Raw genomic sequence first — 24,854 nt, forward strand, 5'->3', positions numbered from 1 at the left:
CACCCACAGTACCAGCACACGACACCAAGCATCGTCCTCCTCACACCCACAGTACCAGCACACAACACCGAGCATCGTCCACCTCACACCCACAGTACCAACACACGACACCAGGCATCGTCCGCCTCACACCCACAGTACCAGCACACAACACCGAGCATCGTCCACCTCACACCCACAGTACCAGCACACGACACCAAGCATCGTCCTCCTCACACCCACAGTACCAGCACACGACAGCAGGCACCGTCCGCCTCACACCCACAGTACCAGCACACGACACCAGGCATCGTCCGCCTCACACCCACAGTACCAGCACACGACGACACCGAGCATCGTCCACCGGCCTCGCACTGCGTTACTATCCTCTGCTCCAGAAATATCGTTTATATACCTGCATCGAACCACTCCCTTTATGTAACACACGGACGCTCGTTCCTCATTCGCTCGCTCGGCTTTCAGTCATCGCACTGCCGACCAATCATTAATTGCTTCAAAACAGTGCCGCCTACTTTTGCTGCATCTGACGGAACGAAATGTGGGCGTGGCTCTCTTACGGAACCCGCCCTAGGTTTATTGTGATTGGTGAGTAACGAGTGGCCGTCTCCACCCCTCTAACAATTAAGCTACGTGACTGGTTAGTAGCGTGGAGAGGGCGTGGCAGTATGAGTCACGTGTGGAGGCGTGTTTCGGGGGCCGAGCTAACGTCGGAGGTTTTGAATTATTTATTGCCCTCACGCGGCCCGCCCTGGTCCCGCCCTCCCGTTCCCGCCCATTCTCCTCAGCACCACGGACAGCAGCGGTGGTGACAGCCGGACCGGGCTCCTCCAGCGGCGGCCGCACCTGCTGAGCTACAGCGCGGACACCGGAGCGCGGGGAGGAGGCTGCTGACCGGGAGCTGCTGACGAGGGACCGGGGCCGCCGACCGGGGACCGGGGCTCCTCACATCAGCAGCAGCCGGGTCCGGAGCGTAAATCACCGCAGTCGGCGGCTCGGAGGCGGCTGCGCCCTGACAGGAGCAGGTGCTGAACCTGTGGAGGACCGGAGCCGCCGTCCTGTCTGCAGGAGCCGGGGAGCAACGGCCGAGCGTCTGCTGGAGGTCGGGGATCTGCTGGAGGTCTGGGATCTGCTGGAAGACTGGGATCTGCTGGAGATCGTCGGGATCCACTGGAGATCTGGGATCCGGCTCCCAGTCCAGGAGCTCAGGAGACACCGAGCGTTCCGCGGTGCTGTAAAGAGGGGATCTAGTCTGGTGGGATCTCACACACGTTGTTAAATCTGGTCTGTTGTCAAGAAGGGATCTTATTTGAGGGGATCAAGTATAGATGGTGAGATCTGTTCTGTTATAGAGTAGATTATACATTGAGAAATCTAGTCTGTTGTAAAGAAGGGATTTTGCCTGATTGTTGGACTTAATGCAGACTGAGAGATCCACTCTGTTGTAAAGAAGAGACCTTGCCTGGGGAATCTAGTCTGGGGAATCTAGTGTACATTGGGAGATCTGGTCTATTGTAATATATAACAGACTGGGGATCTAATATAGACAGGAGATACTGTTACAGACTGAGATCCATTTTTTTTATAAAGTAGATTGGGGATCTGTTACAGAGAGATGTAATCTAGATTTGTATTATACAGGGGATCTGGTCTGTTACACATCATATTGGTGGATCTAGTATAGATTTGGAGATCCAATCTGTTATCTGTTAGAGATCTGGGCTTTTGTAGGGTTGACTGGAGATCTAATTAGCCTAAAATCAGGGATCTGGTCGGATCTAACGAAATGATTTGGACTGTTACACATCAGATTTAGCAATCCAGTAGAGACTGAGAGATCTGATGGTATCAGATCCGTTTAGGGGATCTGGTTTGTAAAAGCAGTTAAAGCAGGCTGGAGATGGGATCTAGTATCGAGTCGGCAGCCTGATGTAGACAGATCAAGGGATCTGGGGGTTGTGTAGATATCGTGGAATCTAGTTTGCTGTAGAGGAGCGATCACTTCTATTGTACAGGACAATGGAGGATTTGGCCTTGTGAAACTGATAATAGGATCCGCTGTGATTACAGAAAGTGAATGATCTGGTGATGTGGAGCGAAGGAGCCAGAGATCTGTCTTAACTGTTCATCCACAGTGGAGATTGGGGATCTAGTTTCTTGTAGAAGAGATTCTGGGAGTGGATTTTGGGGGATCTGGTGCTGGTGGAGTAGACTGTGTTGTCTCTCGTTCTTACAGCCCGGACTGGGGGCGGTGATCCCACCTCTTGTGATCCAGCGCAGGTGTGTGGACTGACGGGATCAGACGGGGCAGGATCGGACATGTGCTGCAGCTGGTGGCCGGGGCAGAGATCTGACCTGAGGATTGATCGATGGACCTTGTCCGGGATCTCTGCTAGAGAAGATCGGATCCAGTACTGAGCGGGGGCTCCTGGGATGTCGCCTCCATAGCTGCCCCTCTTGTTTAGACCTTTCTCCCAGGATTTGTTGTCGGGGGTCCGGCTGATCCGCCGTCACCTCTGGACGCAGTTTCTCGGGTCGCGGACTCTTCTCCATGATGTCTCCCTGTAATCACACCTAGTCATCGCTCCTCGTGCCTTCTCACATCGTCTGGACCTGATGCACATTGGGGCCCCCTGTGCCCCCCTGACCTCATAGAGGTGACCCAGGATGAAGACAATACGGAAGGTGCTGGATGGATTAACTGCTTCAACGCCGGTTGGAGCAGGAGTCGGTGCTGGAACAGGTGGCGGCTGTGCAGCTTATCCAGCCGGGCAGCCGGGGGCCGTGATGTCCCCCCGAGAACCGGAAATCCAGGAGAGCCTCACCTCTGAGCAGTTCCAAGTGTGCAAGGTAATGTGCAGGCTGGGGCCCCAGGGAGTGGAGGGCCGCAGGTGGAGCGGGCTGCAGTACAAGAGGGTGGCAGGAGGAGCAGGCTACAGTTCAGGAGGGCCGCAGGTGGAGCGGGCTGCAGTACAAGAAGGTGGAAGGAGGAGCAGGCTGCAGTTCAGGAAGGCCGCAGGTGGAGCGGGCTGCAATTCAGGAGGGCCGCAGGTGGAGTGGGCTGCAGTACAAGAGGGTGGCAGCAGGAGTGGGCTGCAGTACAGGAGGGCCGCAGATGGAGCGGGCTGCAGTACATGAGGGCCGCAGGTGGAGCAGGCTGCAGTACAAGAGGGTGGCAGGAGGAGCAGGCTGTAGTTCAGGAGAGCTGCAGGTGGAGCGGGCTGCAGTACAGGAAGGCCTCAGGAGGAGCGGGCTGCAGTACATGAGGGCTGCAGGTGGAGCAGGCTGCAGAACACGAAGGCCGCAAGTGGAGCGGGCTAAAGTATAAGATGGTGGCAGGAGGAGCAGACTGCAGTTCAGGAGGGCCGCAGGTGGAGCGGGCTGTAGTTCAGGAGGGCCGCAGGTGGAGCGGGCTGCAGTACAGGAGGGTGGCAGGCCCAGGAGGGCCGCAGGTGGAGCGGGCTGCAGTACAAGAGGGTGGCAGGAGAAGCAGGCTGCAGTTCAGGAGGGCCGCAGGTGGAGCGGGCTGCAGTACAGGAGGGTGGCAGGAGGAGCAAGCTGCAGTGCAGGAGGGCCGCAGGTGGAGCGGGCTGCAGTACAAGAGGGTTGCAGGAGGAGCAGGCTGCAGTTCAGGAGGGCCGCAGGTGTAGCGGACTGCAGTACAGGAGGGTGGCAGCAGGAGTGGGCTGCAGTTCAGGAGGGCCGCATGTGGAGCAGGCTGCAGTACAAGAGGGTGGCAGGAGGAGCAGGCTGCAGTACAGGAGGGCCGCAGGTGGAGCGGGCTGCAGTACAGGAGGGTAGCAGGAGGAGCAGGCTGCAGTTCAGGAGGGTAGCAGGTGGAGCGGGCTGCAGTACAGGAAGGCCTCAGGAGGAGCAGGCTGCAGTACAGGAGGGCTGCAGGTGGAGCGGGCTGCAGAACACGAAGGCTGCAAGTGGAGCGGGCTACCGTATAAGAGGGTGTCAGGAGGAGTGGGCTGCGGGACAGGAGGGCTGCAGGTGGAGCAGGCTGCAGTACAAGAGTGTTGCAGGAGGAGTGGGCTGCAGTACAGGAGGGCTGCAGGTGGAGCGGGCTGCAGTACAGGAAGACCGCAGCAGGAGCGGGCTGCAGTACAGGAGGGCTGCAGGTGGAGCAGGCTGAAGTACAGGAGGGCCGCAGGTGGAGCAGGCTGCAGTACAGGAGGGCTGCAGGTGGAGCGGGCTGCAGTACAGGAGGGCCGCAGGTAAAGCAGGCTGCAGGGTAGACCTCCAGTGTGAAGGCACCAGTACAGGAGGGCTGCAGGTGGAGCAGGTTCCAGGGTAGACCTCCAGTGTGAAGGCACCAGTACAGGAGGGTTGCAGGTGGAGCAGGTTCCAGGGTAGACCTCCAGTGTGAAGGCACCAGTACAGGAGGGCTGCAGGTGGAGCAGGTTCCAGGGTAGACCTCCAGTGTGAAGGCACCAGTACAGGAGGGCTGCAGGTGGAGCATGCTGCAGTACAGGAGGGCCACATTTGGAGCAGGCAGCAGTACAGGAGGGCCGCAGGGTAGACCTCCAGTGGGAAGGCACCAGTAAAGAAGGGCCGCAGGTGGAGCGGGCTGCAGTACAGGAAGGCCACAGGTGGAGCGTGCTGTAGGGTAGAGCTCTAGTGGAGCGAGCTGCAGGTGGAATGGGTTGCAGTACAGCATACCTCCCAACCATCCCGAATTCTGCGGGACTGTCCCAATTTCAGAGCTCCCTCCTGCAGACCTGTGCCTCACAGCTGTTGTCCCGGCTCCTCCCCTCAGTGCAGTGAATAAATTAAATTCTCATCTGTTCTGAGTAACCAGGACGGCCGGGACTTGAACTCGTGAACTCACTGGCCATAGGCAGCAGCTCCACCACTGAGCTCCTGACTCCAATGAAGACATAGCAAGATTTGGTAATCTTGACCTTTATAATGTAGCAGAGAAACCAGAAGCAGATAATTCAGATACATAATAGATAAAAAATAGAGAGAGGGATAGATTGAAAGAGAGATAGACGATAAATAATAGATATAGAGAGGGATAGATAGAAAGAGATAGATGATAGATAATAGATGATATAGAGAGGGATAGATAAATAGATAGAGTGAGGGATAGATAATAGCTAGAGAGATAGATAGATAGATAATAGATAGCTAGAAAGAGGGATAGATAGATACACCATGTTCCAAATTATTATGGAAATGACATTGTTCTCTGATTTTTCTCAATGCTCGGTGCAGATGACCGTCCGTCTAATAAGTCCTCCCCCGTTAGAGGATACATGGAATGTTATTGTAGAATCCTGCCAGTGATAACAGTATAATCCTCCTGTTCCACATTATTGGGCACAGGAGAGTTTCTAAACATTTTATATGTTGTAAAGAAGTGAAAATGCTGATTTGTGGAATTTGCAGCATTAGGAGGTGACATTCACCGAAATAAAAAGCTATTTAAATCTAAAACCTCCTAACAGGCCGAGTTACATGTAACACAGGAGCCCTTCTGTGATATTCACAATTCTTGCATCCATTGAACTTGTGAGTTTTTGGAGAGTTTCTGCTGAATTTCTTTGCATGATGTCAGAATCGCCTCCCAGAGCTGCTGTTGTGATGTGAGCTGCCTCCCATCCTCATAGATCTTTTGCTTGATGATACTCCAAAGGTTCTCTATAGGGTTGAGGTCAGGGGAAGATGGTGGCCACACCATGAGTTTACCTCTTTTTATGCCCATCACAGCCAATGACACAGAGATATTCTTTGCAGCATGAGATGGTGCATTGTCATGTATGAAGATGATTTTGCTCCTGAAGCCACGTTTCTGCTTTTTGTACCATGGAAGAAAGTTGTCAGAAACTCTATATACAGTCATATGAAAAAGTTTGGGCACCCCTATTAATGTTAACCTTTTTTCTTTATAACAATTTGGGGTTTTGCTATTTCAGTTTCATATATCTAATAACTGATGGACTGAGTAATATTTCTGGATTGAAATGAGGTTTATTGTACTAACAGAAAATGTGCAATCCGCATTTAAACAAAATTTGACCGGTGCAAAAGTATTGGCACCCTTATCAATTTCTTGATTTGAACACTCCTAACTACTTTTTACTGACTTACTAAAGCACTAAATTGGTTTTGTAACCTCATTGAGCTTTGACCTTCATAGGCAGGTGTATCCAATCATGAGAAAAGGTATTTAAGGTGGCCACTTGCAAGTTGTTCTCCTATTTGAATCTCCTATGAAGAGTGGCATCATGGGCTCCTCAAAACAACTCTCAAATGATCTGAAAACAAAGACTATTCAACATAGTTGTTCAGGGGAAGGTACAAAAAGTTGTCTCAGAGATTTAAACTGTCATTTTCCACTGTGAGGAACATAGTAAGGAAATGGAAGAACACAGGTACAGTTCTTGTTACGCCCAGAAGTGGCAGGACAAGAAAAATATCAGAAATGCAGAGAAAAAGAATTGTGAGAACAGTCAAGGACAATCCACAGACCACCTCCAAAGACCTGCAGCATCATCTTGCTGCAGATGGTGTCAATGTTCATTGGTCAACAATACAGCGCACTTTGCACAAGGAGAAGCTGTATGGGAGAGTGATGCGAAGAAGCCATTTCTGCAAGCACGCCACAAACAGAGTCGCCTGAGGTATGCAAAAGCACATTTGGACAAGCCAGTTACATTTTGGAAGAAGGTCCTGTGGACTGATAAAAAAAAAAACACGGCATTCCAAGAAAAGCACTTGCTACCTACAGTAAAATTTGGTGGAGGTTCCATCATGCTTTGGGGCTGTGTGGCCAATGCCGGCACCGGGAATCTTGTTAAAGTTGAGGGTCGCATGGATTCAACTCAGTATCAGCAGATTCTTGACAATAATGTGCAAGAATCAGTGACGAAGTTGAAGTTACGCAGGGGATGGATATTTCAGCAAGACAATGATCCAAAACACCGCTCCAAATCTACTCAGGCATTCATGCAGAGGAACAATTACAATGTTCTGGAATGGCCATCCCAGACCTGAATATCATTGAACATCTGTGGGATGATGTGAAGCGGCTGTCCATGCTCGGCGACCATCAAACCTAACTGAACTGGAATTGTTTTGTAAACAGGAATGGTTAAATCTACCTTCATCCAGGATCCAGGAACTCATTAAAAGCTACAGGAGGCGACTAGAGGCTGTTATTTTTGCAAAAGGAGGATCTACAAAATATTAATGTCACTTTTATGTTGAGGTGCCCATACTTTTGAACCGGTCAAATTTAGTTTAAATGCGGATTGCACATTTTCTGTTAGTGCAATAAACCTCATTTCAATACAGAAATATTACTCAGTCCATCAGTTATTAGATATATGAAACTGAAATAGCAAAAACCCAAATTGTTATAAAGAAAAAAGGTTAACATTAATAAGGGTGCACAAACTTTTTCATATGACTGTACTTTGCAGAGGTCATTTTCACACCTTCAGGAACCCTAAAGGGGCGTACCAGATGTCTCACCATGATTCTAGTCCAAAACATGACTCCTCCACCTCCTTGCTTTTGTCGCAGCCTTGTTGGGACATGGTGGCCATCCACCGGCCACCAACCACTCCATCCATCTGCACCATACAAGGTTGCTCCACACTCATCAGTAAACAAGACTGTTTGAACATTAGTCTTCATGTATGTCTGGGCCACTGCAGCCATTTCTGCTTGTGAGCACTGGTTAGGGGGGGGCCGAATAGTAGGTTTATGCACCACAGCAAGCCTTTGAAGGACCCTACATCTTGAGGTTGGAGGGACTCCAGAGGCAGCAGCAGCTTCACATATCTGTTTGCTGGTGTGTAATGGCTTTTTAGCAGCCGCTCTCTTAATCCGATGGACTCGCCTGGCAGAAACCTTCCTCATTCTGCCTTTATCTGCACGAACACGTCTGTGCTCAGAAACAGCCACAAACCTCTTCACAGTACAATGATCACGCTTACGTTTTCGGGAAATATAATAATGATAATAATAATAATTTTATTCATTTATATAGCGCTATTAATTCCACAGCGCTTTACATACATCTAATGTTTTCATCCCTTGTCCAGGGCATTGCAGTATTTGATGCTTTTCAGCAGCAGAGATATCCTTTTTCTTTCCCGTGTTACTTGTAAACTGGCTGCTCAATATTGTGGAGCATCCAGATTTCCTTTTATTGGTCCTCACCTGGAAACTAATTATCACAGGGATCTGAGATTGATTTCAGTGACCCAAAGACCCTGAGACAAAAACCATCAATGAGCTTCATTATTAGGACTTTTCTCCACTTGCGTGTAAAAAATCACAGCGACACTCGGCTACAAATGTGAGTCGAGTGTCCTGTGTATGTCCTGCGTGTGGTCTGCGTACGGTGTGTGTTTTTTTTCCTCACATAGCATCCGTATGACATGCGCGCGTCATGCGGGTGCTATGTGAGTGTTTATGCATACCGCGTCAGACTGGCTACCGGAGGAATCTTCAGTAAACCAGTCCTGGCCGCGGTTACATGCACTGAGCTCCGGAGCTGTCACCTGAGCTCCAGAGTGCAGCCTGGCCTGTCCGCAGCTGTGCTGAACTGAACAGCAATTGCTGGGGAATCCATCACTCGGCGCTCGCTGTTCAGGCTGCACTCTGGAGCTCAGGTGACAGCTCCGGAGTTCAGTGCATGTAACCGCGGCCAGGATTGGTATTACTGGAGATTCCTCTGGTAGCCAGTCTGACGCGGTATGCAAGTGTCAAGGATCCGTGTGACATGCGCATGCCACCCGGATTCTGATTTTTTTCTCGCTCCCATAGGCTTGCATGGGGGTGCGACAGCTGAGACTCGGTTGAAATCGCAGCATGCTACAATTTCACCGAGAGCACGAGTCGTGCCGTTAAAATTTAGCAAGAGGACACGGCCTCATTGCTTAAGACTGGTGCGAGTGAGATCCGATTTTTTATCGGATCGCACTCGCACAGGAAAATCGCAAGTGGAGAAAAGCCCTTAATCCAATATGCATAATAATTTGGATCACGCTGTAGATAATAGATAAATGGATAGCTAGATAATAGATAACAGATAGATAATAGATAGATAGATAGATAGATACATGGATAGAGGGATAGAGAGATAGATGATAGATAGATAGATAGATAACAGATAGATAATAGATAGATGATAGATAATAGATAGATACATGGATAGATGGATAATAGACAGATAGATGATAGATAGATAATAGATAGACAGATGGATAGATAGATAATAGATGATAGATAGATAATAGATAGATAGATGGATAGATAGATAATAGACAGATAATAGATGATAGATAGATAATAGATAGATACATGGATAGATAGATAATAGATAGATAATAGATGATAGATAGATAATAGGTAGATAAATAATGATAGGTATATAATAGATAGCAAATAGATAGATCAATTGATAATAGATAGATAATAGTGATAGATATAATAGATAGACAATAAATAGATAATAGATAGATGGATAGAGATAGATATAATGGATGGATAGATAGATACTGCATCTTTTTTTAGATGAAGGTAAGAATCAGATTCATTTGTTCCCATAAAACTACTATAAAGAATTGAGAAAAAAAATAAAAATACAAATTTTATATATATATATATATATATAAAATATTTATTTTCACCCCCTTGGATTTGAACCAGCAGCTTTCATACACGCGTCCAGGAGCCCTCCTAGCTTTTCTAGCTGTTGAGCCACTAGGAATGATGATGTCAGAGGGAGGATTTTATATAGATGAACCTACAATGCAGCCTCTCACACAGGCTGTTCTCATATTGTCGGTGTCAGGCTGTACACATGTTGTTGGTGTCTGGTGGAAGCGTCAGCGGGTGGTGGAGGGGCCACGATGTGAGGTGTAATTACCAGTATAATGGCGCGTAGTCCATAAACCATCAGCTGGAGATTTACTATTTCCCAGTAAAATCTTCTGTAAGATCTCTGAGCCGCTCAGTGCTCGAAAAATAATGTCAGAAAATACTCCAAAAATATCAAAGAAATGTCTCTGAACACCGAATCTGCATCCTGTATGGACAACCGTATACCTGACTGTATGGGCCGATACATCAGATGTACACGGCAAGACAGACCAGGTGCATACAACATCCTATACCTCACACGTGACTGACTAGATACATACAGCATCCTATACCTCACACATGACTGCCCAGGTACATACAGCACCCTATACCTCACACGTGACAGACCAGGTACATACAGCATCCTATACCTCACACATGACTGACCAGGTACATACAGCATCCTATACCTCACACGTGACAGACCACGTACATACAGCATCCTATACCTCACACGTGACAGACCACGTACATACAGCATCCTATACCTCACACGTGACAGACCAGGTACATACAGCATCCTATACCTCACACGTGACAGACCAGGTACATACAGCATCCTATACCTCACACGTGACAGACCAGGTACATACAGCACCCTATACCTCACACGTGACAGACCAGATACATACAGCACCCTATACCTCACACGTGACAGACCAGATACATACAGCACCCTATACCTCACACGTGACAGACCAGGTACATACAGCATCCTATACCTCACACGTGACAGACCAGGTACATACAGCATCCTATACCTCACACGTGACAGACCACGTACATACAGCATCCTATACCTCACACGTGACAGACCACGTACATACAGCATCCTATACCTCACACGTGACAGACCAGGTACATACAGCATCCTATACCTCACACGTGACAGAGAAGATACATACAGCATCCTATACCTCACACGTGACAGACCACGTACATACAGCATCCTATACCTCACACGTGACAGACCAGGTACATACAGCATCCTATACCTCACACGTGACAGAGAAGATACATACAGCATCCTATACCTCACACGTGACAGACCAGATACATACAGCATCCTATACCTCACACGTGACAGACCAGATACATACAGCATCCTATACCTCACACGTGACAGACCAGGTACATACAGCATCCTATACCTCACACGTGACAGACCAGGTACATACAGCATCCTATACCTCACACGTGACAGACCAGATACATACAGCATCCTATACCTCACACGTGACAGACCAGGTACATACATCATCCTATACCTCACACGTGACAGACCAGATACATACAGCATCCTATACCTCACACGTGACAGACCAGGTACATACAGCACCCTATACCTCACACGTGACAGACCAGGTACATACATCATCCTATACCTCACACGTGACAGACCAGGTACATACAGCATCCTATACCTCACACGTGACAGACCAGGTACATACAGCACCCTATACCTCACACGTGACAGACCAGATACATACAGCATCCTATACCTCACACGTGACAGACCAGATACATACAGCATCCTATACCTCACACGTGACAGACCAGATACATACAGCATCCTATACCTCACACGTGACAGACCAGATACATACAGCATCCTATACCTCACACGTGACAGACCAGGTACATACAGCATCCTATACCTCACACGTGACAGACCAGGTACATACATCATCCTATACCTCACACGTGACAGACCAGGTACATACAGCATCCTATACCTCACACGTGACAGACCAGGTACATACAGCATCCTATACCTCACACGTGACAGATCAGGTACATACAGCATCCTATACCTCACACGTGACAGACCACGTACATACAGCATCCTATACCTCACACGTGACAGACCAGGTACATACATCATCCTATACCTCACACGTGACAGACCAGGTACATACAGCATCCTATACCTCACACGTGACAGACCAGGTACATACAGCACCCTATACCTCACACGTGACAGAACAGGTACATACAGCACCCTATACCTCACACGTGACAGAACAGGTACATACAGCATCCTATACCTCACACGTGACAGACCAGATACATACAGCACCCTATACCTCACACGTGACAGAACAGGTACATACAGCACCCTATACCTCACACGTGACAGAACAGGTACATATAGCATCCTATACCTCACACATGACAGACCTGACTCATACATGTAACACCCCATATTCATTGCTTGTTTTGGGGATCAGAATAGAAAGCAGCAGTTACAGGGAATCTGTCATCAGGTTTTTGCTTCCCCCGTCTGAGAGCGGCATAATGTAGAGGAAGAGACCCTGATTCTAGCGATGCATTACTTACTGAGCAGATCCAGCGCTCAGGAATATGCTGGACTACCTGCTGCATGCCAAGTAGTCCTGTAATGATAATGTTCTGCTGATTAAACAGTGATTTTATCAAAATACTCTAAGCAGCCTAGTAAGCGACACATCGCAGGAGTCAGGCTCTCTGCCCCTCCGTTATGCTGCTCTCTGATTAGGTGGCAAGAACCTGGTGGCAGATTCCCTTTAATACATCTGGCAGCACATTTCTCTCCGTACATTCCAGATCCGTACACAGTCAGAGTTTGAGCTGCAGTAATTGAGTATAAATGGTAAATGGGGAGGAGGGGGATGCAGCTGCACTGCCTCTGGGACTGAGGGGGAATGAGCCAAAATTGTGCACCTACAAGTTACGCTTTTGTCTGTCATCTTTTTATGCTGCGACATCACTAGCGATCTCGTTAGCGATGTGAAATTCCAGATCGCAAGTGTGATCTTTCGAAATCGCACCTGCGTAAAATGACCTATATGCGATCCCGAAAGATCGCACTTGCGATCTAGAATTTCACATCGCTAACGAGATCACTAGCGATGTCGCAGCATGTAAAGTACCCTTTAGGCAACATTCTCGTTTAGGGAAGATAGGTTATCAAATATCTTCCAGGCAGTATGAGGAAGTAAATGGGTTACTGATGACATCTCTGATGGTCTAGGGAAGTAAGGGGTTAAAACTTACATCCCTGGTTGGCTAGTGTGACGACATGGACTGTGTCAGTGCCTAGCATGGGTTAAGTTTCTTAAAATTCAGCCAGACATGAAGATAATTTGTTTAGAAATGGGTAAAAGCCCCTCATTGTTTCTACAAGACTCTTAGGCGGGCTTTGCACGTTGCGACATTGGTAACAATGTGTTACCGATGCTGCAGAGATAGTCCCGCCCCCGTCGCAGCTGCGATATCTAGTGAAAGCTGCCGTAGCGATTATTATCGCTACAACAGCTTTACACGCACATACCTGCCGTGCGACGTCCCTCTGGCCGACGACCCGCCTCCTTCCTTAGGGGGCGGGTCGTGCGGCGTCACAGTGACGTCACATGGCAGGCGGCCAATTGAAACGGAGGGGCGGAGATGAGCAGGATGTAAACATCCCGCCCACCTCCGTCCTTCTCAGTGCAGCTGGCGGCAGGTAAGGTGAAGTTCCTCGCTCCTGCGGCTTCACACACAGCGATGTGTGCTGCCGCAGGAACGAGGAACAACATCGTACCTGTCGCACCATCGGCATTATGGAAATGTCGGAGGCTGCAGCGATGATACGATAACGACGCTTTTGCGCTCGTTCATCGTATCAAAAAGGTTTTACACGTTGCGATATCGACTGCGACGCCGGATGTGCGTCACTTTCGATTTGACCCCATCGACATCGCACGTGCAATGTCGCAACGTGCAAAGCCGCCCTTAGGGGTACTTGTCACATAACGAGATCGCTGCTGAGTCCCAGTTTTTTGTGACGTACCAGTGACCTCATCAGCGATATCGCCGTGTGTGACACTAAGCAGCGACCTGGCCCCTGCTGTGAAATCGCCGATCGTTACACACTGTTCTGGTTCATTTTTTGGTCGTTGGGCTCCCGCGAGGCAGCACGCATCGGTGTGTTTGACACCTTACCCAACGACCTCGTTCGCGACTCACGTAGGCGTGCATCTTCGTTGTTTTCCGTGCCCTCTCTGTTCCGATGAGTGATTGCTACTGCGTCCGGATTGGCCGCTTCTATCCTCTGTTCTGGCTTGTAGATCGCAGTACATTTCAGAGGGCTGAATTCACTTGTCCCGGCCGCGTGTAGCAGCAGATTGTAATACAGTCCATTCTGCATCGGGACTGTAGGATGGACAAGGATGGAGAAGGATGGAAGCGCTATTATGTTGCCTTCTCTAAAGACAAGGCCACCCAGTCACAACGCAGTTACAACCACCAATCGGAGCAGAGGGGGCGCGGAAAAGGCAATGTAGATGCACGCCTATGTTACCAATCAAGATTTGAATCGTGCTGTGTGACAGGGTCCCAGCGACCGCCGATATCGTTGTTATGGGTCGCCGTATCGTTGCCGCGTCGTTGGGAAGATCTGACTGTTTGACAGCTCACTAGCGACCCTGTAGCGACGCACCAGCGATCCTGACCAGGTCGTATCGTGGTCAGAATTGCTGGTACGCCGTTTAGTGTGACGGTACCCTTTAGGAGTCTAGGGTTACAGTTCTTGTTGACTCATGTAATTGCCTTGGCCAGTGAAGGTTAGACACCCAGACAAATCAATTATGCGAACCTCCCATTTTATTACTATGTGTATTGCTAGATGCGATGTAACGTAATTATTTCTCCCTCGTGTATGCCAGAGATCATCACTATTAAGGATATTTTGTATACGGCTTGAAATCTAGCCAATAAGAGCCCAGTCTTATCCACCAATCATGAAGACCCCAATGGTCTGAATGCAGAGCTCAGGGGTATAAGAAGGAGGACTGTCCATTGCCCGGGTAGACTCTTGCTACATGCTACCAATCTAGGACCTGCGGATCCGATTGGCAAGCCATAGCTGAACTTAGATTATAACACTACATAGACTTCATCGAATGCTAGGATTCGGCTGTCCAAATTGTCTCTCCAGTAAAGGAGACAAACTCTAGCACAGCGCCACCTATTGGAAGTAGCGATCCTAAAAGTCACAAGTGGATTTTTTTTTTTCCAATTTAAGATTTTATTAATTTCAGGAAATACAAAATTAGAACATACATCCATACTATTGCAAATGAAACAGATCAGAAGTTAATGCTAAACCAAGCCTTCGCCGGCTTCGCAACATTCTATGGATGGTATAAATGGAACATAGATAATCACTTAAAAAAAAAACAAAACAATAAAACGATAAATCAAGGAGAAGATATTCAAACAAGAGGAAGTCACAGAGTCTAGAGAAATAGGGGTAGTGCAGAGAAGGGAGAGAATAGAAAGCAGAGTGAGGCGACCGGGACTGATGCAATGTCCGTTGAGCTGAAAATTTGTCAAAAGTGCGGTGTGAACTATCTGGAAAAGAAAAGGCCAGAGTGCCCCCCGTCCGGAGGTTAAAGTAGTTCAAGAAGTGTTTTACTAGACAAGAAGGAGTCCCATTGGAACCACTTGGAGGCCGTTTCCACCGTCTGCCCTCGAGATTGGGCCATCACCATTTCCATGCGGTGAATAACATTTACCTCTGTTATCCACTCATCTACCGTCGGGGGGTTAGGATCTTTCCACCGCCGAGGAATCACGGTCTTGGCGGCCTGTAGAAGGTGGCCTAGGATCGATTTCCTAAAAACCTTTTCTGATACGTCAAAGATATACAGTAAAACTGCCTCCGGGCGACTGGGGACCACAATTCCTGTGGCCCCCCGTATGGCTGCCAGTACCTTGCTCCAAAAGACCGACAGGCTCGGGCAGTGCCACCAGATGTGGGACATGGTGCCTCCCGAGGCTCCACATCGCCAGCAAGAGTCAGGTATTTCGGGGCACCACGCGTGTAGAGACGCCGGAACCCTGTACCACCTGGAAAGTATTTTATAGCTAGTTTCCTGCATCCTAGTGGCAATCACGGACCTGTGGGTCAGGCGATAACAACGTTCCCATTGGCTCCCGGTAATCGGTTGGTTGAGCTCTAACTCCCAAGCTTTACAGAAGCGAGGAGGCGACGCCTCTACTGTACTCGTCAGAAGCTTGTACACCCTTGATATAGCATGGCGCGTATCAGAGGAACCAGTGCATAGATTTTCAAAAGGGGTTTGGGGTGAGGGGTGAGTCATGATAGTATCTTGGGAAGTCAAGAAGTGCTTGAGTTGGGCATATTCAAAATTAAAACGTAGTTTAAAATTACAACTCTCTACTATCTCCTGAAGTGGGATAATGGACCCCCTCGGAATCACTCGATTTAGCCTCAAGGGGTTCAATTTCGTGCTTCCTAGAAAATTGTTGGATGATGCCCCCGGCAGAAACTCCGGGTTGTCCGTCAGTGGCATAAGGGGCCCTCTAGGTTGGATCAGGAGATTACGTGACGGCCCAGAGTGCACCGTTTTCAGAGTCTGCTTGGTGCTATAAGACATCTCAATCTTATGTTTGGTGAGGAGTGGCCAGGTCCACGGCAGGGTCGGAATTGATAAGGGGCATATTTCTTATGCCAGGGTAACCCACAGTTTAGAGCTAGAATTATGTAGAAGATCCAAAACCCTGGCATGAGCTGCCGCCAAGTAGTATCGCCTACAATCGGGCAGCCCCGTTCCTCCTGCACCTTTGGTCCTAGTCAAGACGCCACTTCCAATACGAGGGCGTCTTCCAGACCAGACAAATCTACCGAACATGCGCTGCATCTTGGCCCAATAGGTTGCCGGTACATAGACCGGGGCCGTCTGCAGCAAATATAGCAATCTCGGGAGGGCCGTCATCCTGAGTGCACTGATCCTGCCAAACCATGAAAGAGTGCCCCCATGCCACCGAGTCAGATCCCCCTCGAGCCGTGACAGAAAACTCTGGTAGTTTAATTGAAAGAGTCTGGATAGGTCAGATGGAATCTTGATGCCTAAGTATCCGATGCTACCATGGGGTGGCCATCTAAAGGGGAAGTTTGGTTTTATAACATTTACAGTCGATTGGGGCAAGGAGATATTTAGGGCCTCTGATTTATCAAAATTAATTTTAAAATTGGACCACTTACTAAACCGGTTTAGTTCCAACATTAAGGACGGGAGGGATGTGGTGGGGCTACTTAAATATACCAGAAGATCGTCGGCGAAAGCAGCGCATTTATGCTCCCGATTGGCAATCCTAATTCCCCGTATGTCTGGGTTAGCCCGGATGGCTGACAACAAGTGTTCCATGACTAATACATATAGTAACGGTGACAAGGGGCAACCCTGTCGTGTCCCGTTTCAGATGGAGAAGGGTTTCGTCAGAGTGCCATTAATCCTAAGGAGAGCAGTCGGGGAGTGATATAACGCCATAATTTTAGACGAGAAAACTGGCCCCAGGCCTATATGGTCTAGGGTCTGTGATAACGACTGCCAGGAGACTCTGTCGAAAGCCTTCTCAGCATCCAAAGACAGTAACATCATGGGCAGCTTTTTATTGTGTGCATGTTGGATTAAATCCAGGGTTTTTATGGTATTGTCCCTTGCCTCTCTACCTGGGACAAATCCAACCTGATCAAGGTGGATCAAGTTAGGGAGCAAGGGGCTAAGTCTGTTTGCCAAAAGCTTGGCATAAATTTTTAAATCTACGTTAAGTAGTGATATTGGTCTATAACTGCTACATGTCATGGGATCTTTTCCGGGCTTTTGAATTAGGGAAATATGAGCTGTGGCGGAGTGGGGCGGAAAGGGGACTGAGTCCGAGATTGAATTGAAGGAAAGGAGCATTAGAGGCGCTAATTGTTCCGAGAAGGATTTATAAAATTTGGCGGGGAACCCGTCAGGGCCAGGACACTTATTGCCCGGGGTATCGCGAATCACTGCCAATAAATCTTCCAGTAAAAATGGACTTTCCAGGTTGTCTATTATAGAACTGTCGGGACATCTAAAAGGTGAGGGCATTGAGGGATTTACATCACTCGGTCTATGGGGCTCGACAGGTAGATTATACAACTTGGAATAATAGTCATGAAAGGTATTTGAGATGTCTGGGGTGGCGTAAAGTAATTCGTCGCGTGAGTTCTTGATGCAGGGAATGAGGGTGTGAGCTCTGCCCTCCCTCAACGCGTTTGCTAACAACCTGCCGGGTTTATCCCCAAACTCATAAAACTTCCCCTTCCCTACCTGTATCAAACGCTGATATGAGGAATCAAGCAGTTTCTTAACCTCGAATCTAGCCTGTAGGAGTGCCCGTAAGTTCGTGGCCGATAAAGCTTGCTTGTGGATGAGCTCCAGCTCAGATACCCTATGGAGAGCTTTTACTATGTCTTGGGCTTTCTCTTTCTTGATTCGAGACCCATGCTTAATAAAAATGCCACGTAGGACACATTTCAGTGCCTCCCACTTATACGTGGGGGCTGTGTCATCTACTGAGTGGTCCTCCATGAATCTTGCAATGGAGGTCTGGATATCCGAAACGCAAAGCTCATCCAGTAGCAATGACTCGTTCAGACGCCACGACCCCCTAGGAGCCGTAAGGGAGGGGATCTCAATCGTGCAATATACCGGCGCATGGTCTGACCATAATATATTATCCATTCTCGTGTGTTGGACCCAAGGGAGCGCGCTATGTTGTACCAGTATGTAATCAAGACGGCTATATGAATCCTGGGTGTGGGAATAGAAACTGTAGTCTCTGTCCGATGGGTGTTGTATTCTCCAGGTGTCGAACAGCTGCATGCGTAGTAAAGCTTTTTTAATTCGTTTGATAGTGGTGTATGCAATACTGGATTTCCCTTTTGAGTTGTCTAAAGTAGGGTCCAGGGTGATATTAAGGTCCCCACATAAAATCACCGTACCTTGTATCAGGGGGATCGCGGTACTGATCAGGCGGGAAAGAAAACTATCCTGTTTTTGATTTGGGGCGTACGCGTTAATTATCGTGAAGATGTGGGTCCCCACCCTCAGTGAGAGAATAATGTATCTGCCAAGACTATCTGTCGTGCACTTTATGATTTGATGTGGGAGGGATTTATGGATGGCTATTGCCACACCTTTTGAGCGGGAGTCAGGGTTATCAGAGGATACCCATGTCCGGTAATATTTATTTTTAAGAATAGGGGCATGTCCTTGTTTAAAGTGTGTCTCCTGTAAACACGCTATTCTCACCTTCTGTTTATGAAGATGATACAATATCTGTGTCCTTTTCTCCGGAACATTGAGGCCCCTGGCATTGAAAGAAGCGATGGTTAAGTCCGCCATCTATAAGAGAATAAGTCATTAGAGATATTTAAGAAAGAGAATCGGACAAGTTCAGCCCGGCCGCCGAAGATATGGAGAAGGGGAGACTTGAGGAAAGTAAGAGGTAGTGGGAAAAAAAGGAAGAAAGAGAAAAAAACAAGAAGAACAACAGGCAAAAAAAGCCTATCATAGTTAACTGAATCCGAACAAACGTTCCTAGGGAACATATCCGCCTCATCTAGGCAGGACAGAGGATCCCAACCTATTTGGGGAAAAAGGAAGTCCGACATATCCGAGCAGAGCTCCATATATACTAAGAAAGAAAAAACATTATGGATAACCATAGACACCGGTAAAGGAAATAAATTCTTATGGGATACGGGCTATGAATAGACTGGAGGGTATCATGTGGAAGCCACGTGAGCCTCATTACTGTAAGAGGTATAAGTCATACAGGTGTTGTCAGCCTTTGGTTTCCTCGGGATCAGCTAACGCGGGCGGCCCGCCCTGCGACCCCGTTCTCCTCTCGGAGGCAACCCCCTGCTGGACTCAGTAGGTGGAGGTGGTCTAGAGGAGGTAGGCCGTCCCCTGGGCACCCACGGCTGGAGTAGTGTAGTCGGCCAGGCTGCAATAGACATTGCAGGCAGATTCAGACTCTTGATAAAAGCCGGGAGGTCCTCTGGAGAACGCAGGGTCATCCATCGGGAGTCCTTCTGTACCGATAGGGAAAACGGAAATCCCCACCGGAATGGCAGACCTCTCTCTTTCAAGACATCAAGGAGGGGTTTAAGAGTCGCACGTTGGGCCAGAGTGTGTCGTGAGAGGTCAGGCATTATGCGAAAGGTAGAGCCATTGTATGATAAGTTCTGTTTTCTCCTAGCTGCCTGTAGAATGGCCTCTTTTACAGCAAAAAAGTGTACTCTGCATACGATATCTCTTGGGCGGGAGTCATCCGGATCCGGAGGGCGTAGAGCTCTATGGGCTCTATCAAGTTCAAGGGGAGCTCCTGGTGGCCTCTTTAACAAATTGTTGAAGATGGAACGAAGAGCAGCAGGGATATCAGGGGCGGCAATAGATTCCGGAAGACCTCTAATCCGCAGATTGTTTCGTCTGTTTCTGTTCTCTAGGTCATCCACATGCTGCTGAAGGGCAAATAGTTGCTTAGATTGGTTTTCAGCAGTTTCTTGGATAGATCGGATAGATACCTGAGAATCAGATTGTTGCTCTGTCAGGGTATCTACCCTGTGAGTAAGTGAAGAGAGATCTTGTCGCAGCTGAATAAATTCTTGTTTGCACTCCGCCACTACTTGATTAGCCAGAGCTGCAATGTCACTCTTGGTGGGGATTGCTTGTAACAGGGACCGTAGGTCTGCCAGAGATGCCGGGCGCTCGTCGCCCATTGAGGCGGCCGCGTGAAACATATTTGGGTATGCGTAAAAAGAGTCCTGAAGGGCCGGTCCATATGTCAGCGTCTGCGTGTTCTGGGGATTTTTGATGCCGTCCCATACTTGTGGTGCAGATGTGAGATGTATTGGGGGTGCCCCCAGTATTCTGGGTCCCCCATTCACAGGGATTAATGGGCCCCTATCTAGGTCCCTGACGGTGGCTGTCGGACTCCCAGCCCAAGAGGACCCAGTGGACCAGGTATCTGGTGAATGCGCCTCTCTCTGAGGTGTCCCCCAGGGCTCATTGGTAGCCATCTGAGATGTAGGTGGCCCTCCTCCATTGCCTGCTCCCCCTGAGGATTGTGTAGCTCTTGGTGAGTGACTGGGGGTGTTGTTCCCCCCACTAGAGTGCATTCCGCTCCCCAGGTCTAACTGTGGGCCCTGTACCTGATTCCTGTAGTACAGCCGGCCCGCAGGGTTTACTGCTGCTCCCTCCTCACCTCTGGTCCCTGCGCTTGCTTGTGTGGACACGAGCGGTGGTGTCAGAGCTGCAGCTTCTCCCTGTGTCGTCTGCTTCTTCAGTGCTCGGGCTCGCAGCGGTGAGTCATCTCCTGAGCCCGAGCACCCATGCGTCCCGCTCCCGCACGCCGCACTCCCAGCTTCACGATGTACGGCTGCAGGCATGTCGCCGGAGCCGCCCGGACGCAGCGGAGGCACAACGGAGGGTGATGCAGGTAGGGTCGCTGCCGCGGGAAACCTGTCCTCCAGCCCTAGGCTGCCTGCTAGCGTCCCAGGATCGCGGCCGCCATCTTGGAATGGCGCCGCTGGAGGTAATGCCGTCCCAGTTGCGGGGGGTACATCAGCTCCTGCCGCTGCCGTTGGACTATCGGAGGTTCCTCCCGGGCCACGGGGGATCTCCATCTCCTCACCCCTTCTCTGGGTCCCCTGGATTGCTGCCCTCATTGGCGCTGTGGCAGGGCTTCTTTCAGGCCCTGTAGGCCGCAGCTCTTTCTGTGGCAGTGAGCCGGTCTCAGGCTCCCGGGAGCGTGTTAAATAGGCCCCGATGGTGCCCTGGGGTGCAGGAGGCTTCCCCGAGGTGCTGGGCTTACCGGGCTTGTTCTTTTTTACTGCAGATTTGCCCATTGTGGCTAATAAACCGGTTCTATGGGGGATTATTTAGAGGAGCTCTAGCAAGTAGCGTCCTCACTCAGCCATGTCCGGCTCCGCCCCCACAAGTGGATTTTTAACAATCCTTTGCAATATGACTCAGGATATATAAGCCAGATCAGAATCCCAATTTACAGACACGGTGTTTCGGGGTGCTTGCCCCTCGTCATTGCAAAGTATGGGGGTGTCTGATCTGGCTCATGAGAAAGCTATGTGGGGACCACGGGGGAACACTATTCTCCTTAAGGAGACTTTTGCTGAGTTTTTAAGGACTACCTAAGGAAAGAATCCAGCTTGGGACAATCCCGACACCTGACCTCAGGCTTTGCAGACCTCAGCCAGCTTCCTAAATCCGGCGCTATTCCTTTCTCGGTGGGTGCCTGCCGAAAGCGGGGTGCTGCTGGATTAGAGTAAGTAGCCCTGGAAGATCTGAGGCCCAGACATTCTAATCCCTGGTGAGAAGCGGAAGGGTGAGACTCTGTTGCCTGTCACATTTGTGTGTTTTGCTGGTTATGTGGTATGTGCTGTTAATATTTTGAGGATCCAATAAAGTGTTCATATTGCAATTCCCTCTTCATGTGTTGTCTGAGTAGTGTTCCGGCCACGGCTAAGGAGGTCGGCGTTCAGTTGGGATGAGCCCTGGGCCATGCTGTCTTTCTAAAGGCGGCCGGGCCAGCGGACAAGAGCACCCACTGACCCCTGTGTCTCCACAATTGGTGGCAGCGGTGGGATACTACTCAGCTTGGTTTATCCAGGGGAGCTGCAGAGGACTGGTGCTCAACAACTAGGGAGGCACATAAGCATACCCAGCAGGCCATAGGGGAGGCATTCAGGTTTCGGACGCTGCCATGTCCAACCCCACCAGCTCAGCCATGGGACAAGGACCAGAGAGGATTTACGACCGCAGCAGTAAATGGATGCTACAGGATCTGTGCCAGAGGCGAAAGATTGAATACAAGAACACTGACACTCGGTCGGACTTGATCCGGAAATTTGGTATATTGGGAGACCCAGAATGATGCAGAGGATGATGAGGACACCGCCGATGTGGTATCAGTGGATGTAAACCGTGTGTCTCATCGTAGATCCAGTGACAATCTGGAAACAAACCAAGCCTGAGCAGACCGAGTCAAGGAATTGTTGACTGCATTGGGGCCTGAAGCTTCAAGGGAAGAGAGGGCTGGTGTTCTTCAATTAATGTTGGGAGTTCCAATTTCCTTACCATCAGCACCTACCTCCAGGATAGACCACCACCAAGGAAGTCATCTTCGCTACAGGGATGTGCCAGTGTTTAATAATTCCAGCACTGAGATAGATGAACACTTGCAAAACGTTGAGGTGCTAATGCGTATGCACCAGGTGCCCACAGCTGAGTGGTACAACTACCTGTGGACAAGCTTGCCTGTTCGGGCCCAGGAGGTTGTCCGACCACTTGGGCCTCAGGACTGCCTGGACTACGGAATTATTAAGAACACTTTGTTGGCCCTTTTTACCATAACCCCCGAGAGACAACGCACTAAGTTCCGGCCTATGGCCTATGTTGGCAGTCAACTCCGATGACACTGTAACTGCTGGCTCGATGGTTGGGCTACCCACTCCGCTGCTGCCCTCCGGGATGTGATGGTGCTCGAACAGCTGCTGGAGAAGATGGACCCGAAAATCTGAGAATGGGTAGCTGACAGGAAGCCCGATACCCCAGAGCAAGCAGCGCGATTGGCTGACGAATTTACAGTCAACTGACCCAGCTGGAGGCCCGATAGGCCCACCGATCCCAGGAGGTCCCTCAACCATGGATCCAAGTGATCCCCAGACTCCCGTGCTGGACTAACTCATTACACCACTGAAGCCCCAACAAGACAAAGGTTTACCAATAGGGTTGGTGACATATCTAACCCACGGCAGTGTTATACGTGTGGGCGCCTTGGACACATGGCAAAAGAGTGTCTTCAAAGTCGGGGCCCCATGCCTGGAGCCCGTCTACCCGTCCAACCAGTCAACATATGCTGAAACAACCTCCATCGCCACATCCAGACGGTCAAAGTCGGTGATATACAGGCTCAGGGACTTCGAGACACTGGATCTTCCATCACCCTGGTCAGCCCAGATATTGTTCCCACAGAACATCATTTACCTGGCCGCCAAGTGACCATTGCTCTTGCTGGGGGCCAGCGCTCGAACATCCCTCTGGCACGAGTGCAGTTGGACTGGGGAACTGACCAAGGAGAGGTTGAAGTGGGACTTATGGACGGCCTCCCCACCCCTGTTATTTTGGGAAATGAGCCACGACAAGGACTATCCAGCCAGTTTGTCACCGCCATCACCCGTAGCCAAGCCAATCACCATCCTGGTGCAGGTCTTTTTACCAACCCATCCGAGGAAAACCCTCCTCCTCAATCTTCAGCCTCCTCATTGGAGCCAATGAATGTGAGTACATCAGACCCAACTGTGGCCATTGACTAAGGGGAGATAGAGCGTAAGGAATTCAGGGAAGCCCAACTGACAGACCACACCCAAGAGCTTATCCGTAGTGCGGCCGCCTAACCTGGGGGAGGAAATTAGGGGGAGGTATATAGATGGGAAAAAGGCCTTTTATATCGGGAAAAGCCTGCATCCTTCCCAGAAAAACCCTGGACCCATGTACATCAGCTTGTGGTACCCCAGCAATACCGACCCCAACTATTGCATTTAGCTCATGATGTTCCTGCGGCTGGGCACATGAGGGCCAAAATGACCCGGGCCCGCCTGCTATGCAGTTTTTTCTGGCCAAAGGTCACTCAAGAAGTTCAAAAATACAGAGCCTCTTGCCCAGTGTGTCAGCGTATGGGGGGAGCCCATGCCGTGCCCCACTTCAACCCATGCCCTTGATAGGAGAACCGCTCCAGAGAGTTGCCATTGATGTAGTAGGCCCCTTAGCCATCCCCAGCCGCAGTGGAAAAAGATTCATCCTCACCCTGGTAGACTTTGCCACCCGTTACCCAGAAGCCGTTGCCTTAACCTCCATAGATGCAGAGCACGTGGCTCAAGCTCTACTGGATATCTTTAGCCGGGTAGGGTTTCCACAGGAAGTATTGACTGACTAGGGGGCATAGTTCCAAAGTGAACTGATTCAGACCCTGTGGGAGAAACATGGAGTCCGCCTCATGCGCACAACCCCCTACCATCCTGAAACAAATGGATTGTGTGAGCGCTTCAACAAAATGCTCAAACAGCTCATTAGCCGTAAATGGGAGTCCAAGGG

At 49.6% G+C, this 24,854-nt stretch overlaps 1 protein-coding gene across 9 annotated transcripts in view; it reads left to right on the plus strand.

Annotated features, from left to right (window-relative positions):
- The first annotated feature begins 775 nt into the window (after positions 1 to 775).
- The window catches only part of STXBP5L (syntaxin binding protein 5L), a 419,668-nt gene continuing 395,589 nt past the window's right edge, over positions 776 to 24,854 (plus strand). For 8 of the 9 annotated variants that reach the window (XM_075334850.1, XM_075334854.1, XM_075334852.1 and 5 more), the window contains exon 1: positions 776 to 2,847. In XM_075334850.1, coding sequence (XP_075190965.1) covers positions 2,665 to 2,847 — 183 coding nt within the window. In that variant the 5' untranslated portion in view covers positions 776 to 2,664. The remainder of the gene's footprint in view (positions 2,848 to 24,854) is intronic. The other variant, XM_075334851.1, reaches the window with a different exon arrangement.

The sequence above is a fragment of the Anomaloglossus baeobatrachus genome, chromosome 2, assembly GCF_048569485.1.
Source record: "Anomaloglossus baeobatrachus isolate aAnoBae1 chromosome 2, aAnoBae1.hap1, whole genome shotgun sequence".
Taxonomy (NCBI): domain Eukaryota; kingdom Metazoa; phylum Chordata; class Amphibia; order Anura; family Aromobatidae; genus Anomaloglossus; species Anomaloglossus baeobatrachus.